The sequence below is a fragment of the Strongylocentrotus purpuratus genome, unplaced genomic scaffold (assembly GCF_000002235.5).
Source record: "Strongylocentrotus purpuratus isolate Spur 01 unplaced genomic scaffold, Spur_5.0 spur5_scaffold_18, whole genome shotgun sequence".
NCBI lineage: Eukaryota > Metazoa > Echinodermata > Echinoidea > Camarodonta > Strongylocentrotidae > Strongylocentrotus > Strongylocentrotus purpuratus.
The window spans coordinates 1,661,591-1,678,332 of NW_022145603.1; the positions used below are offsets into that span (position 1 = coordinate 1,661,591).

The window sequence follows — 16,742 nt, forward strand, 5'->3', positions numbered from 1 at the left end:
AGGAAAAGCAAACTTGTCAAAGCAAAAGGGGCAATTTGGGGTACCTGAAAAAGTGTGGGGGGGGGGGTCTGTACCCCACCCTCCCCCCCCCTCCCCGGAGAACCACCTCTGTTTCTAGTTCTCAAACAAAGAAACTTTGAATGTAAGTTATTCATCCAAAACTCTGGTTGACTTGAATGTTCGTGTGAACAAATCTAGATTTTCCCCCAAAGAAAATATCTGAAATCATACATTGACCAAAAATATGTATGAAACAAATCTATTCCGTAATGAATAGGTAAGAAAATGGGAGTTAATAAAAATTATCCGTACAGAATAAATTGGAGAGGAGTTTGCATGATATGTCAAAGTGTGGCCATTTGTGTTTAACAGTTGTTATAACTTCAAGAAATCGCAAATTCTATTTTTAATCGGGTATTGCTCAAACGTTCACTGACCTGTTCATCGCATTTGTCTGCTTTTGACCAAACCAACTTAATATCAGGTTAGGCTTCCCCTTTAAGGGAGGCTTTACTACTTCAGCTAGAAGGGATTAGACCACCCAGTGAGCCATCGAGGTCACTGTGACAGGTGGCTATCTCATTAACTCAGCTCTCATTTAATATAAGAAAAAGAAGATCATGGGGGACCAACAGGCACCGATTTGGGAAGTTTTTTATATAGAGGGAGCAAGTAGCTACAAGTAGGACAGTGTGCCTTTAACAAGAGAAGTAAATGGGGCAACGTAGTTTGTGAATGTTTAGAAACAACAACGACGACAACGATTGCAAATCGAAAAACAGAATAGCGTAAATTTTTATTTCAAGTTCTACTTTTGTTAATTAAAAGAAGATATGATTCGAGAGACTGTTTAACGTTCAAACCAAAAAAATATAAATTGGTGGTTGCCCTTGGGGGTAGTTGTCCTAAGGGGTAGTTGACTGGGGTGGTGATCCGGGGGTGGATGTCCAGGGGGTAGGTGTCCAGATACGATACATATGATATTCTCTATATATACATATGTGTATAAATGTGAGAGTGCGTGTGTGTGTGTGTCTGTACGTGCGTATTAAAAAGAATATTGCGGGGAGGGCAGGTAAATCAACCTTACATTTACACAAGTGGGAACAAGTGGAGTATTTTATGAACTTTTATCACTGGGTTATTGTAGCCTCGTTTTAATAATTTATTCAATCTTGTTTATAGATTATTTAGATTATTCTGTCGCTCCAATGATGGATATTCTGAGAAGGCTAGGAACAGTGTGTGGTATGTGTGTGTAAAATCCCCTTGTTGGAAGTGTGGTCGGGTGGTGTTTGTTTGTGTGTGTGTGTGTGTGTGTCGTGTGTCGCATGGTGGGGGTAGTAGTGTGTCAGGTTAGATGTGGTTATTTGTTTTATGTTACAACTGATTTCATTTGTTTTCCCTATCAATCGTACAATCTACGTATTTAAAATGTATTGAATCATGTCAAGATGAAAAACAACTGTATTAATTTCTAAGAATGATTTGTATTGTTTTTTAATCAATTAAAAAAATATTGAAAACAAAGAATTGATGAGTGAATATATACGCTGTAAAAATATAATAGATATACAAGGGAGATGACAGTGCTGTCATCTCCCTGGTATAAATATAAATATATATATATTGAATAAGGTAGACTAATGGAATATGGTTGCTACTCTTGAGTTCCACGCCTTACAAGCGATCATCAGGAAACCGAGAACTAGACACTCCTGAACCAAAGACCAGAACTCTCCAAATGCCGCCATGAAAACAAATTATATATCTGCAACTACAGTATACTTAAATAAATAAATAAATATTTATGTGCTAGGACCTTGGAAGAGACTATTTTGTGATACCCCCTCCCATATTTTTAAACTACATGTTTAGAAATCCAACGCAGTACCTACGCAATTACATTAGCCCCTTTACCCATGAGTAATTCTCTACTTAAAGTCTTATTTTGAGTGTTTGTGTACCCAGGTAGTAAAGTAATCATGCACTTTTAAGAATGATATCAGTTGCACGATGATTGCTTGTAAGGCGTGAAACTCAGGGTAGCAACCATGATCTATTGTATATATATATATATATATATATATATATCCTCTCTGTAACCCTCTATTAATATTTCAACATTTGACTCTCCTGTTTGACATCTTTCCTCCCCCACCCTCTCTTTCTCTTTATCTCGATTGATATATGAATGAGAAAGTTAAATTCAGAATGCAATACAAAACAAAATATTGATTACAATAAGCTTATTTGCATTCATATTACCACTGGCATTCCAGTGGTACTACCCCTCTCAAACAGTGCTCACATTCCATATACTATCCCAAATCTATGTTTCCAAATCTATTTTACAAGACGCAAAAAGGATGAACAGTGTATTAAAATAAGTGTCTGATTTATATTATAGAAAAATACATTAAACTACAACATTTATTACAATCATTGCCTTTCTATGATGACTAAATAAAAAACAGCATTTTAGAGTCATATACCTACATGAGTATCCTTACATGGTATATTGGAGAGGTGCTTAAAGATCAACATTCCCTTTTGTTATTATTAAAAAGGCTTTGCAGGTGATTTTTAACCACTGTTACACAATGGCATGATTACATTCAAAGTTGGTCGTTGACAGACACACAAAAGATAATTCCCCATCCCCATTCGTCATACATTCAAGAACATTTTCTACAATGTCACAGTATCGTAGGTGAATAAGAATAAGATATTTCATACGGTTGAGCTTGTAACAAGAGTAAAAGAAATATAAAAGCACGTTTGAAAGGAACGTTCTGAAAGGAAACGTACCTTGATTGAAATCATTTGTTATGATGTTCACGCTGGAAGGTTTTACAACTAAACAAATCCTTTAATGATCACCGATAGTAACCTAAGGAGTGAGGGTGCTTTAAAGCTAAAAAACATGTTTGTCGAATAGAATATTTAGAGCAGAATTATAATGAAAAAAATATTTGAAGTGTAAGCGTGTCCAAATTTGGGTATCTTTCGTTCCGGTTTGATAAGAACAATGCTTGCTTCAATAATATACGAGAATAGTCAGACAGACATTTTACTGAAGTGAAAATGGAAACAATATTTTGGCTTCTGTTTATGACACTTTACCTGATATCCAGGTCCCTCATCCTAAACTAGATTCCACATATACATATGTATTCTAATGTAATTCAGGAAATAAGTGAAAACCCCCAAAGGTAAAGACCGAACTACATTCATGCATTTACCAATGGTATGCTTTACGTGAACCCGAGAGGGTTTGTAACGGTTAAACTGATGTTGGATAGATTGAGAAAACCTGAATTTTTACAGACAATTGCCTTTTACATGGTGCGTGGACCGTGACGGAGACTATTATGCGACACAGTTCTCAAACTAAATCATCTCACCAACAACTTTCGCTCGGTAAAGGTGTGATAGTTTTACATTTTTTGGAAACGAGTCTTATATAGTTGGAAAGATTAAATTACATCGACATTTGTTTTCTCTAAAAATTAGAAGAGGGCAGTATGCAAAATTGTGACATGGTAATATAGTATAGTTACAGACCTCCACTCATACAAGACCCTCACATAATTATAATAAAATCTAGGAGTTAAAAAACATGGTGCATATGGTAAAATAACAAATTGGTTAATTATGGGATATGAAGCAACACCTTCACCTTTTACTTTTTGTTTATATAAGAAAATCTTTATTCAGATTGCTTAATTTATATTGAACTAATTTGTTCGCATAGAAGATATGTTGATACTGTAAAGTTGTTTCTTTTTATAATGTTGTATCCGAAAATGTTAATATGAAGTATTACTGAACCTTTTCCTTTTTTATATTTTTCTCCAAAATGGCAGAATTGTATCCATATCTGTATACTTGATTGAATATGTAATTTATTGGTTTGGATACTGACTTATGGAAACTATGTTTAAAATATGTCTGTGTTGATAATGTATGAGACAATGTACTATGTTTATACTGTACTAACAATATGTTTATCAGTTCGTATAATTATGAAAATCTGAATAAAGGCAAAAAGCTTTAAAAATATATAAATATATAAACTCTGTCGTCTGACACGTTTATTTTGCCCAGAACACGAGCTGCCAATAACAGTAAATTGAAAGCTTTGAAAAATAAAACAAAAATAAAGGAAAAATGCCTTTTTTTAAATTTTTTTTTTACTCACACTGTATATCCATAGAGCAAGTCGCTTCAAAAAATATTATAAAATAAGAGGGCTAATTGTAAGTGAAGTGGTAAGCCGATTTGGGTAACACATTGACCTAAAGGGGGCGCTATATCAATTGAGGAATTGGATTAACTTGATCATTTGGGTGATTAATAGTTCGACATTGTATATATCTAAAGTAGAATAGAATAAGTATCAACTTTCGAGGTAATGGTTTTTGATTATAATTAATTATGTTTCCGAAAGTATGCCAGGAACAAGTAAACTACCCCTGGACTTCAATTTTTGCATTAGATTCACAGTTATTTGTTTGTGTAGGCTCCTCCTACTTTCTCTGGTACGCAGTCAGAACCACTCTATATATTGTGCCCTGCTTACAAATAACGGTATTGTGTTAATAAGAAGAATAAATGTATAGCAATTTATCCGAATCGATTGGAGTTTTGGCTACGCATTTTCCTAAACAATTCAAATAAACGTTGGTCTATTTCATATATGATATTACTAAACATGGTGCCTAGCTGGACGGTGGTGGCGCTCGATGTAATGGTGTAGGTTTTGTTAAGACTATACAGTGTGAGTCAAAAAAAAAGTTTACACCTCGAAAATTGCTAATTATTTTAAAGATCATCTATGAACAGTAAATTATTATACATCTTTAATGACAGAGGGTTTTATCCCAAATCATTTGGTATCATTTTTGTGTGGTATGTGATCACGCTTGAATGAACACGAGGCAATGTTTGCGAAATCGACCTGCGCCAAAGTTGCTTCTCTGATGTTTAAATAAAACAATTGGGATTTAGGTATTAAATCGGTTTTTGCAGATCCAAATAACATCCCTAACAAAATTAATCATGCCACACATATCAAATATGGAGTATCAAACATCAACGAACATTTGTGCGCGTGTGTGTGTGCGTGTGTGACTTTTCTTCTGCAAAAAGCATATGAAATGCATTTCATTTGATACATTTAATTCATTCTCTCACACCGCTAATCCCAACATATTACATGCTGTGGGCATCACTTTGGCGCAAGTCGATTTTTGCACTCTGGCAAACAATGCCACCTGTTCATCGAAGCGTGAACACATACTACACAAAAATGATACCAAAATATTTGGGATAAAACAATCTTTCATAAAACGTATACAAAACTTACTGTTCATAGATAACAAAAATTAATAATTAGCAATTTTCTAGGTGTAAGTTTTTTTGACTCACACGGTATAGCCTTTACAATGTTTCATTAATGATATATATCTCGAATCAAATAAGATTGAGCAATGTTATCGAGCAATTTAAAAATATCATTTTGGTATTTTCTTGGGTATATTAATGCATGGTGCCTGGATAGACGTAGGTATATTTTTGATTGGGCACTTTACAATTTATATCATTATCGGAATTTATCTTGAATCAAGAAACATTTGTGGTGTTATCGGAACAAACAAAGAAGGATGGATTTTGTATTTTTACAAATAAAAACGGAAAAGTATTTCTACAATAGATTCAATTGTATTTTTAAATACTGGGTGTAAAAAACGCCTGACACTTTTGATCTGTAATAAATTCTAAATTGGTAAGCAAACATTTTATTTCATATTTATGAGGTACCCGTAGCTGGTTTTCAAAGAAGTGTAGACATCAATAATGGCACAGCTTTTATTCATGTTTACATTATTTTGAATTATTTTCACTAGACTGCTAGAGGATTTCAGATTTGGGCTCAAAATTACATTGTCTACAGATGCATATGAGAGTATTTAGTGTATGTATCAAACAATAGCATTTTACTGTCTATCTACACAATTTTTAGTACAACCGGGGGGGGGGGGGGTCGGCACATGATCTGCATTTTTAAGTGAAGAAAGACAAGAAACTACCTACCATCACATCACGGTATCGATAGGCAATTATGCTCTCCAAACTCCACAACGTGTAGGCCCGGATGAAAGATTTTTTGAAAAGGGGTATCGTTTGTTACACGCGCCAGAGGCCTAGACTCTCATAGACCACTATTCAAAATGAAAATTTGTATAGGGGTGGAGTTTGACCAAAGTTGAAAATCCTCTTCTTGAAAGAAATGAAAATGATGACAAAATTAAAACAAGTTCTACCATCTATTTCTACCCCAGACATTTTTTTATACAATATCTTTCCGTCAACTATCGAAAATTAATCAACATGCAACGTACCTGAAAACAAGTGTTCATTTTTGTTCACACCCAGTAAGAACATTGAGCTGCTTGGTGCACATGTTTTCTTTGTTTTTTTTTCTTTTCTACAAATCATCTTTTTGAAAAAAATTACTATAAAGAAGCCACACATGAATAATGCATCAATGAAAAATCAAATCAAATTTGGTGACAATGGATGTAAGCCCTTTTGGAAAGGAGTTCTTCACTATGTTATTAACAAACTAGCTAGATTAGGGAGAGTATGCCATTCCAAGAAATGCCTGGGTCACAAACACACCGGGCCCTTTGCGATGTAATTTATTGTATAATTGATTGTTGTAAAGCCCATAGAGACTTTCTTATTATGCGCTTTATACAAATTACTTTATTATTGTCATTATTATTTCCTCTACCCGGCGGCCTGCCATCCGGAGCTCGCCCGGGACGCGAATTTGCGATTCCCAAACCATTCAGCTATGGGAAACATTTTGAGCAACATGATTGGTTAAAAAAGTTATAAAGACACGCCCACATCGACGCGAGCCATCTCATCATGGCGGTGCGAATGTGTCTGGGGCCAAGTCCGAGTGAACCATCAAATCTTCAAAATGATTTTCCAAATCTGCATGTAAGTAGATATTTAGACCCTGTATTTAATTATTTTATTATAAAGTCGCCATGATCTGATCTGTGTCTATGACTTTTGGAATGATGTTTGCATGAATGGGCTGCACATAAACAATGGATAACAGTGGGCCTGTATGTGCCTGTAGCTAGCTCGCGTGTGAGTGCATTGTACCTAACAACATAGCGTATGTGCAGTCCTGAGTGTTTTGTTGAGACTAGCCTAGCCATGACTAATATTGTGAGTGTTTGTGTGTCTGTGCCAGCTGTGAGCGAGCCCGAGCGTGCAGTAAATGACGTAATATTTATTTCTTCTCTCGACCAATCACGTTGCTCATAAAATCTCCCATAGCTGAATGGTTTGGGAATCGCAAATTCGCGCCCGGGACCCGTACGATGAGGGGCCATTTACCGTTTAAACGTCAGATGAAAACGCTTGGAGCTACTCAGCAATACGGCGCCCGTACGGCTGATGAAAAATACCCCGGCGCCCGTATAGGAACTGTACAGGAGCCAGCCGGACACCGGCTGAAAATCCCCCAAAATGTCTGCTTTTACTCGCCGCAAGGGCGCAAGAGTATTTGCCCCATAAAGAGTGTCCTTTTACAATATACTGCTATTATCAATTCTCTGTTAATACTTGGCTTCACGGAGTACTTCTTCATAAAGGAGCAACGTACGTACACGTAGTGGCGGATCCAGGGGGCGGGGGCCCGGCCCCCCTCCCCCTTGAAAAAAAAATGTGTATTTTACATTTTTTAACGTTAATTTTTACCTCTTTTTGGAGAAGCCCCCCCCCCCCCTCCCTGGCGCTCAATGGAATGGGGGAGGGGTGCAATTTTGAACATTGGGTGAATAGTGATTCTTTACAATTTTTATATATTTGGATGCCCCTGTGGATATATTATACGCACAAACAAATTTAGACCCTAAAAAACTTCTGCTTTTGAGAAAAAACATGAATATTGCTCCCAGTAAATTTTGATGAATTTCAAATAGGTTCTACGGCCTTACAATGGTAGCTGCGACCATGAAAACCTTCGAATATGTATTTCTGATGTATAATTTCCAAACTGGAATATCTAATCGGTCGATTTTAATCAAGAAACATTGTTTTATAGCTTAATTAATATCTTGATCTTGAGAGAGAGAGAGAGAGCTATACAACATAAACAGTTTATTATTTACAATTTCGTAACCGCGAAGGCGATCACTAAATATTTTAGGATCGCATATGCTTCCAATATGTTCATTTGGAAAAAAAATCATGACCCCATACCAACATTTTGTTTTACCTTTAATAAAGATATGTTTAGACAATATCATGTAAACACGTGTATAGTTCCTTAAAGAGAAGGTTCATTGATTTAAAAAACTAACTTTAATGTCATTATTGCAAAGGTCACAAGGCTTAGATACAGCCCGACATAGCACCTGAAAAGCTCCCCGGTCGCTGCTGAGATATGACGTCACATGTTGAACATGATGTGCACAAACAGACGATGTCCCATGACGTCTTACACAATTTCAGTTCCTGTTTTGTCATCTTTTCTTCAGTTACTTCTCTTACTTCAATACCCTCAGGCGAAATGTTTACTCTATTGCCTCACCCTAAACCCCGTGCATGGTATTATTTTGATGAAAAATGCAAGAATTAAATTTTAAAAAACGAATCCGTTGCTTAAATTGTAAACAAAATAAGACGCCATTGTATTTTCACCTGTATACACCGTGGCATGTTCGGCGTTTCAAGAGGGAACAAGATGACGTCAATGTGAAAGTGTGGTTTCTTTGATTGTTCATTAACCCATATCCAAACAAAAATAATTTCGTTATCAGAATGGAGGTCGTAACTATTTTTGAATGGTGTAAAATTCCATCGCATTTATATACACTAAACTCATTATAATTTGAGAAATAAAAGCATTGCAATTATGTTCATTCTTTATGGAATGTCGTCTGCTTGGGCAGGGTTGGTTCATATTGTGACGGCATTAAAATATCGTTATTTCAGGCGAATCTCTGGCATATCCCAGATGCTATGGAGGTTGTTTTATTTGTATTTTTATAAACCCCCCGATATGTAGTTGACCTAAAACTTGCATGATGGCCATCTGTTAGCTTACCAGTTTGTAGTAATACGCTATTTGCCATATTTGTGATTTTCTATGAACCCGCACTTTAAGATGAGTCACGAAAGTAACTGCATTTCGGCCAGTGGACACTTTTCGTCAATCGTAGACTCATCTCGCTGATCTGAAGTAGAATTCGGCGATGTGTCAGCTAGACACATCTCGCCAGGCAAGAAAAACAGGGGATGGAGACAGAATAAGAGGCCTATACACTGCAAAACCGTATTTGAGCGATACAGACACGAACTAAAATAGTGGCTTTACAGGTCAACATGATAGAAACAATGGAATCGTTACATATTTTCAAACAAAGTATCGATCTCCTCCTGGCTTCTTCATTCTTTTTTTTCTCCACGATTTTCAGTGATCGAAATTTTTTCAGTAGTCTCTCTCTCTCTCTCCTCTCCTGTGATATGTTGTGTTTATACTTCAATCCTCTCTTTTATACACCTTTCCCTTGTTTCCTTCTCATATTCTATACAATTCCCACTTCTCCTTGAATGACTCATGTATTCATGAACCATTTTATGATTAGTAATAAAGCAATCGTTACTTTATATCTCTTATTTTCATCGTAATAATAATAATAATAATAATAATGATGTTGATAATAATAAATAGTGATAATTTTGATAAAAATCCTGATATTAATGATAATAACTGTTGATAATAATAAAAATGATGATGATTAAATTGTCTGTATTGAAAACATATACTGTATGAATCACACATGGACTCAAATAACTATTCAGCAGTCTTCCCTATTGGAACATTTATTTCAATTACTAGTGATCTCTAATGAAAAATATATATCAATACAAAAATATATCATACGAACAGAAATATATCAAAAACATACATCCTTGAAACATGAAAGACTTATAAGGGGTAATACCCTAGTACTGTATAATGAATGGCTTTGGAGGAACATGAATATAGAAATTAAACAAAATATATATTACATATTTAGAAACATATTTTAAAATGGCAATGAGACAAAAGAAAGTACGTGTGCGTTAATAAATTTACTTGCATTGTGCTACATGACACATCCATTGTAAGCCTGCTTTGTTTCAATACATCATACATACATTCATGTATTTTTATTCTTTTTCAACCCAATTCATTTCTACATCATTATTAAAGCGACATGTTTCTAAACAAGAGAAAGGACCTACGTGAAAGTTTTGGTTACACTTCTCTTAATCTTTATTTAATCTGCATAACCTTTTAATTAATTAACTAAACAAACAAGTCCTTTTTACACATTCCTTTAATTGAAAGGGAAGCAAGTGGGATACAAAATATTCCTGGTGGTGGTGGTGGGGGGGGGGGGGGGTTAACTTTGGTATGTGACAAAAATGTCACAAGTACAAGTGCACGAGGTAAAAAATATTGTTTTTTATTCATAAAGGAAATATTTAAAGTTACTGTTTGTATTGTTTTAGTGCTATGTATTTACCCTATATAATCACATTATTCTGGGTACTTGATAGCCCTTTTCTACATAATTTGAAATTAAATCTATTCATACAAAACCATATCAATTAAAAAGAGTATTCATCTAATATATATATATAAAGAGAGAGAGAGAGAAAGAGGGGGATGGTATACTCCCCGCTAACATAAGCATTTGAAATAAAAATATAGAAAATTTGTACTATTTAAAGTCTTAAAATTGATCCGCATTAAGAGCATGAGATAGGAATCAGCTATTTAGATAACAGTTAAGGAGAAAGCATATGTTACCACATTCATGATATTTTGTGAGATAAATATAAATCACTTGATCAATACATATATGATATCGAACCCATCCTGATTAACAATGCAGCCCTTGTACACTCACAGATACAGAAAATCGTATTCAATTCATTTTTACATTTATCTTCAAATATTTCTATATCATTAGTTTTATGTTTTTAACAAAGACTTGCTGACAAGCAGTATTTTTAGACTGATTTGAGTAAACCTTAATTAGTATAATAGTATGATCGTTCGTAACAGAGACTTAGCATGATTACATCAATTTATTCAGTCAATCGGTTAAATGCAAATACCGTAAGCCCTTAATTAATATAATAGTATGATTGTATACACTTTGATATTTAGCCTATCAAGGGGGTTACTTTGTTGCCTGGCAAAAATGTTAGAGGTACAAGTGCAAGAGGTAAATAATGTTAGTTATATTCATAAAAGAAAGATTCAAAATTACTGTTCGTACTGTTTTAGCGCCATGGATTGATCCCATATGATCATACTATTCTGTTTACTTGATAGCCCTGCTTTCTACATCATATGCATTTAAATTTATTCATACAAAATCAGAATGCTGTATAGTGTATTCATCTAATATATAGAGAGAGAGAGAGAGAGAGAGAAAGAGAGGAGGTGTTATACTCCCGCTACCATAAGCAATTGAAATAAAACTATAGAAAATTCGTACTATTTAAAGACTTAAAATTGGTACATGTTAAAAGCATGGGATAGGAATCGGCTCTTTAGATAACAGTTTGGGTGAAATCATGTTTTACCACATTTTTAATTTTTTTGAAACATGAATATAAATTACTTGATCAATAAAGATATGATATCAAACCATTTCTAGATTAACAATGAAGCCCTTATATATTCACAGATACAGTAAATTACATTGAAATCATTCATGTACTTATATCCAATTCGATCTGTATAACATTAGTTTTATGTTTGTAACACAGACTTGCTGAAAAGCAGTCTTTTTAAAATGATGTGAGTTTAACATGATTACATCAATTCAATCAGCCAATCGGTCAAATGCAAGTAAGCCGTTAATTGATAAAATAGTATGGTTGTTTGTAACAGAGACTTGGAATGATTACATCAATTAAATCAGTCAATCTGTCAAATGCAAGTAAGCCATTACTTAATCTAATAATATGATTGTATACACTTTGATATTTAGCCTACCAGAAGAGAACCCATCTATCCATAAGACGTAACTAATTCACTAAATTCTTTTCCGTTGTCATATTCGTTCTTTGTCCGAAGGTAAGTTTCTTGGTGATTAATAATGCATGGGATTTCGCTCCACACCATTGTACTGTAATAAAGAAGAATAATAGAACAAAACAGAAAATCAAAGTTTGAAAGAAAATACATATCCTTTGGTATTAAAGTATACCAATCACTTAACACAAATAAGTTATGTATTGCTAGAATTAATAAATTAAACTTCAACATTTAACCAGGCATCTAATGGATTCACGGTTAAAAGGTAAGGATATAAAACAGTGCACGTGGAACCCAAGTTGGACTTTGGTTCCGTGTGAGCCCTATTAGAAGCGAGTGCTGAGGGTGCACTGCATACTCCATAGTCTACTCACAAATTTCTTGTATATCAATTGAGAGTGTTAAAATAATTTAAGTTAAAATATTTAAAGTAATATCTCTAAAGCTCATATTTGGAATCAAGTGATACAACATGGAACTAGTAACATATAAAATAATCTATTTTCTGGTGATCAGAGCACTCTAAAATAGAAATAATAAATGAGGGGTTAGAGAAAAGACACAAATGTGACATGACAAGCATTGTAAAATAACTTATTAATTAATTAAAAGTAATTCCAGTATATTAAGACTGGGAATGGGTCCTTTTCCTAAGACGGTCAAAGTGGAGGTGTCATGGTATAGTGGTCAATTCACTTGACTTTTAATCCAAGCCAAGCAATAATGTCCTTTGACTGGAATTAATCCACATTTACTAATCTCTACCAAGGTATTTATGATGCGAAAGTCAGTGCAGTTTGCTTAGCATTGTGGTTTTCTATAAAATAGCACTTGGCTGGGCTGTTGGCACCTCAGGAGGATGTGCCTACATTTGCATGCATTGGGTGCAGGCAAGCCTAAATCCAATGACCAATGGTAATACTATAACAATAAAGTGCTTAGAGACATTGCCAATGTATCAAGCCCTATTATAAACCAACATCGTTATCATTACTTAAATTAACATTAAATAATACATATAAAGAATTTTGAAAGGGCAGATTAACTTTCCCACCAATTTAAAGGGGTAACTTTTGCCAATCTTGTATAGTTCTTGGGAGAAAGGAGTTGACACGTTCCAAAGTTCTTCATTCGATGACTCTGTATGCATCAAATGTCCACAAACAGTGGGTGAAAAGGCCACGCAACAACGCCGCCGAGAGAGCTCAGATTTTATGTCTAGCCCACAAGTTGTAAATTGGCCCATGACATCTGATAGGTGGCATACCGTATTACAAGTACTCAGAGCCATAAACACAAGAGTTTGATCAACTTGATTTCAGTTGGTCAGAACATGGTGTATTTTTGTTCAGTGTCTGCCTATCATAGCAGTATTTGCAAATCTGTGCCAAACTCAAATATGATTGGCCAAACTCTCCTGATAAATGACACTACGAATGCAGAGCATTGTCAAATGCAAATAATCTTCTACATACCGTTTCACTCCCATCTACCACATAGGGAGTCCTGAAATTGCGATCTCCATGATGCTGTTGGGAAGACAAACAATAATAAAAGACTTGATAATTTCTTTTTCTTTCAAAACATAATCTATAAAATCATTAAATCGATAAGTATACTGATTAAAAACAGATAATCAAGAATCTAGTTGTATTTTGAACAATAAAAAAAATAAAAAAATTCACTAGACCTGTTTAACAATTGTATGCATACTTTTTAAATAATGTTTTTCTTGACTACTCAAAAACTTGCCAGAGGATTGTCCAACATAGCACGAAATAATATAAGCAAAGTGGATCTCATTCATAGAGATGCAATTATTAGCAGGTGAATGGAATGACTGCTAATGGGGGAGAAGAAACATGTATAAGTTGAACGAGTAAGTAAAATGGTCTATTCAATGTGATCATTCATTGTACAGCTGAAATAAAATTCCTTACTGATACTAATTTTATATTTACGTGGATATTTCAAGCAGTGGTATAGGTCCTGGAGGCTATGTACGGGATGGGGGGGGGGGGTGCACATTACCCATCCATGCCTTGATGATTTTCGATGACGAGGGTTGTTTTGTTTTCAATATTTATCGTCATTTTGATAACCCTTGCTGCGAAGGGGTCAAATTCATTGTATATGTTGCATAAAGAATTTTGTTTTGTTTCAAGCCCTTCCTATAATTTGTGTGCCAGATTTGGTAAAAGAAAAATTAGATCCTGACAAAAACTCAATATTTCAGGATAATGCGTTACTTTGTGCATGTTTTAATGTCCCACTCATTATTTAATCCATGATTTACAATCTTCGACAATATAATTATTAAGTTTGCTAATGCGTGTTTTTTGTATTTTTTGCAGTCGAAACTAGATGGAACTTCGACTGCGCGCAGTCGAAATGATGCCTCCGTCATAGAGCAATTTTACAAACCAAAGCAGAAGAAATTGTTTAAATTCAAGTTCAATTGTAATCCATTAACAGGTTCTCAGAATATTGTGATTACAAGCAATTTCTCATATACATATATGACCCTTTGATCTTTGACCACATGACCCTAGCATCTACTCAGTTCATTGGCTCTGCAAGATGTCCCAAGTTAAATAGTAATCCATCTGTCAGTTCTAATGAGAATGCGTTCACAAGCTATTTTTGCATACATAATGAGCCCATGACCTTTGACCTTTGACCTCATGACCCAACAATCTACTCAGTTCATTGGCTCTGCAAGATACATACATGATCTAAGTTTGGGAGGAATCCATCAATCTGTTCTAATGATAATGCGATCACAAGCTATTTTTGCATGCATAATGAGCCGCATGACCTTTGACCTTGACCTCATGACCCCAAAATTTAATCAGTTCATCGGCTCTGCAAGATACATACATGACCTAAGTTTGGCAGGAATCCATCAATCGGTTCTTCAGATAACGCGATCACGAGCTGTTTTTGCATACATAATGAGCTCTGTGACCTTTGACCTTTGACCTCGTGACCCCAAAATCTAATCAGTTTATCGGCTCTGCAAGATACATACATGACCAAAGTTTGGCAGGAATCCATCAATCGGTTCTTCAGATAATGCGATCACGAGAACGGGACGTACGGACGGACGTACGGACGGACGTACGTACAGACGGACGGACAACCCGAAAACATAATGGGTGGTATTCTCATAAGTTAAGCCGAAAGTCCAGACTAAACAAGAATTTTAGTTCACACTTCTATGGAATGCTAGGTTTCATCTTCCTCCTTCAATATTCATGACAAAGATAATCTACCAAAAACTTTGTTGAAATTCAGTTCATACTCATATTATCTTTTTCTTCCCATTTCATTGCAAAATTAATTTTTTGAACACTTTTCATTGAAGGATTAAAATAATCTGTACAGGGTAAATTAGTTTGCAACAGGCACTCCATAGAAGTGTGAACTAACTAAGTACGCGCTAACTTTGTACGCGCTACCGGAATACCACCCAATGCCTCCGGCTACTTCGTAACGGAGGCATAAAAAGGATGAAATTACACAAGTTTGTGTTCGCTTGTTCTACTCATTACACATTCAACAATTGATGAGAAATCATTGAAAAGGACAGCCAACAGTTGCTGGGATACCATTTTCGGATGTAAAAATTCTAAATCCTGAAATTTCATGCGCTCTTTTATCTCATCACCTGGTGAACAGTTGCAAATTAGCGCATAACGTTTCGTTGGCTTGTAGCATGGGGTCAAGTGAAAGTGGCTTGATTCCACTCTTTTTGTTCACCTCTCTCGGTATATAAAGCGTTAAACACATTGAAAGGAAACTGTTTCTACCTGTACATCAGTTCGGCGCAGTCGATCCAATGCTTGACCAACAGCATACCGGCGTCCTTCAAGGGAGTTGTACTCATCAGAACCATTGAAAGATTCGTTTCCGTAGAAGCCTCTATTTTGTCTACTTGGATTGTCATACCGTTGTTCACTGAAAAAACAACAACATTGTTATATTTTGTTTTTCATCAGTGTAAACATTGTGAGAAATAGCATCACCAAATTTACAAAATGTGCCGAGACAGAAGACCATCACTGAGAACTGTGATGGGCCAATCAAGTGGTTCACTGCATCTCTAAGATAAAGGCTTATAATTATATACATAAATGTAGACAGGTCGATAGAGGTACGGTATTTACACATAGGCAGTGGATTGATAGATAGATACAAAATGTCAAGAAGAGTTAAATATCACTTGGCAAGGCACCTCTAGATACATCTAAGGCGAGTCAAAAATACATATATAGATCCCATACTTTAAGGCATTGCCATCATGAAATTGTCAACATAAAACTACCATTTAATGTTTTTTTTTTTATCCGATTCAAGTCTAGAGCTATCATCTTGCAAGTAAAGTCATCATATATACTGAAATCATAGATGTGGTCAGTAATAGCTTGAGCTTTTTTCTTTGTAAATTTATTGTAATACTCACGCGAGCATCAGTTTTGTTGCTTGATTTTGTCTAACACCTTGTACGAAAACACAGCAGACACAGGTTATGAGGACGAGAACGAAACCAAAAACTCCGAGAGCAATACCAATGATGGCTCCATTCGACAATCCTTGGGAAGCT

The 16,742-nt window shown here is 35.2% G+C and overlaps 1 protein-coding gene across 5 annotated transcripts in view; it reads right to left on the reverse strand.

Moving 5' to 3' along the window:
- Nucleotides 1–9,890: 9,890 nt before the first annotated feature.
- The window catches only part of LOC105443780 (fibrillin-1), a 70,300-nt gene continuing 63,448 nt past the window's right edge, over nucleotides 9,891–16,742 (reverse strand). For all 5 annotated transcript variants that reach the window (XM_030989027.1, XM_030989028.1, XM_030989024.1 and 2 more), the window contains 4 exons: nucleotides 16,602–16,740; nucleotides 15,949–16,096; nucleotides 13,612–13,665; nucleotides 9,891–12,227 (listed from right to left, as the gene is read on the reverse strand). In XM_030989027.1, the coding sequence (XP_030844887.1) occupies nucleotides 12,192–12,227; nucleotides 13,612–13,665; nucleotides 15,949–16,096; nucleotides 16,602–16,740 (377 nt within the window). In that variant the 3' untranslated portion in view covers nucleotides 9,891–12,191. The remainder of the gene's footprint in view (nucleotides 12,228–13,611; nucleotides 13,666–15,948; nucleotides 16,097–16,601; nucleotides 16,741–16,742) is intronic.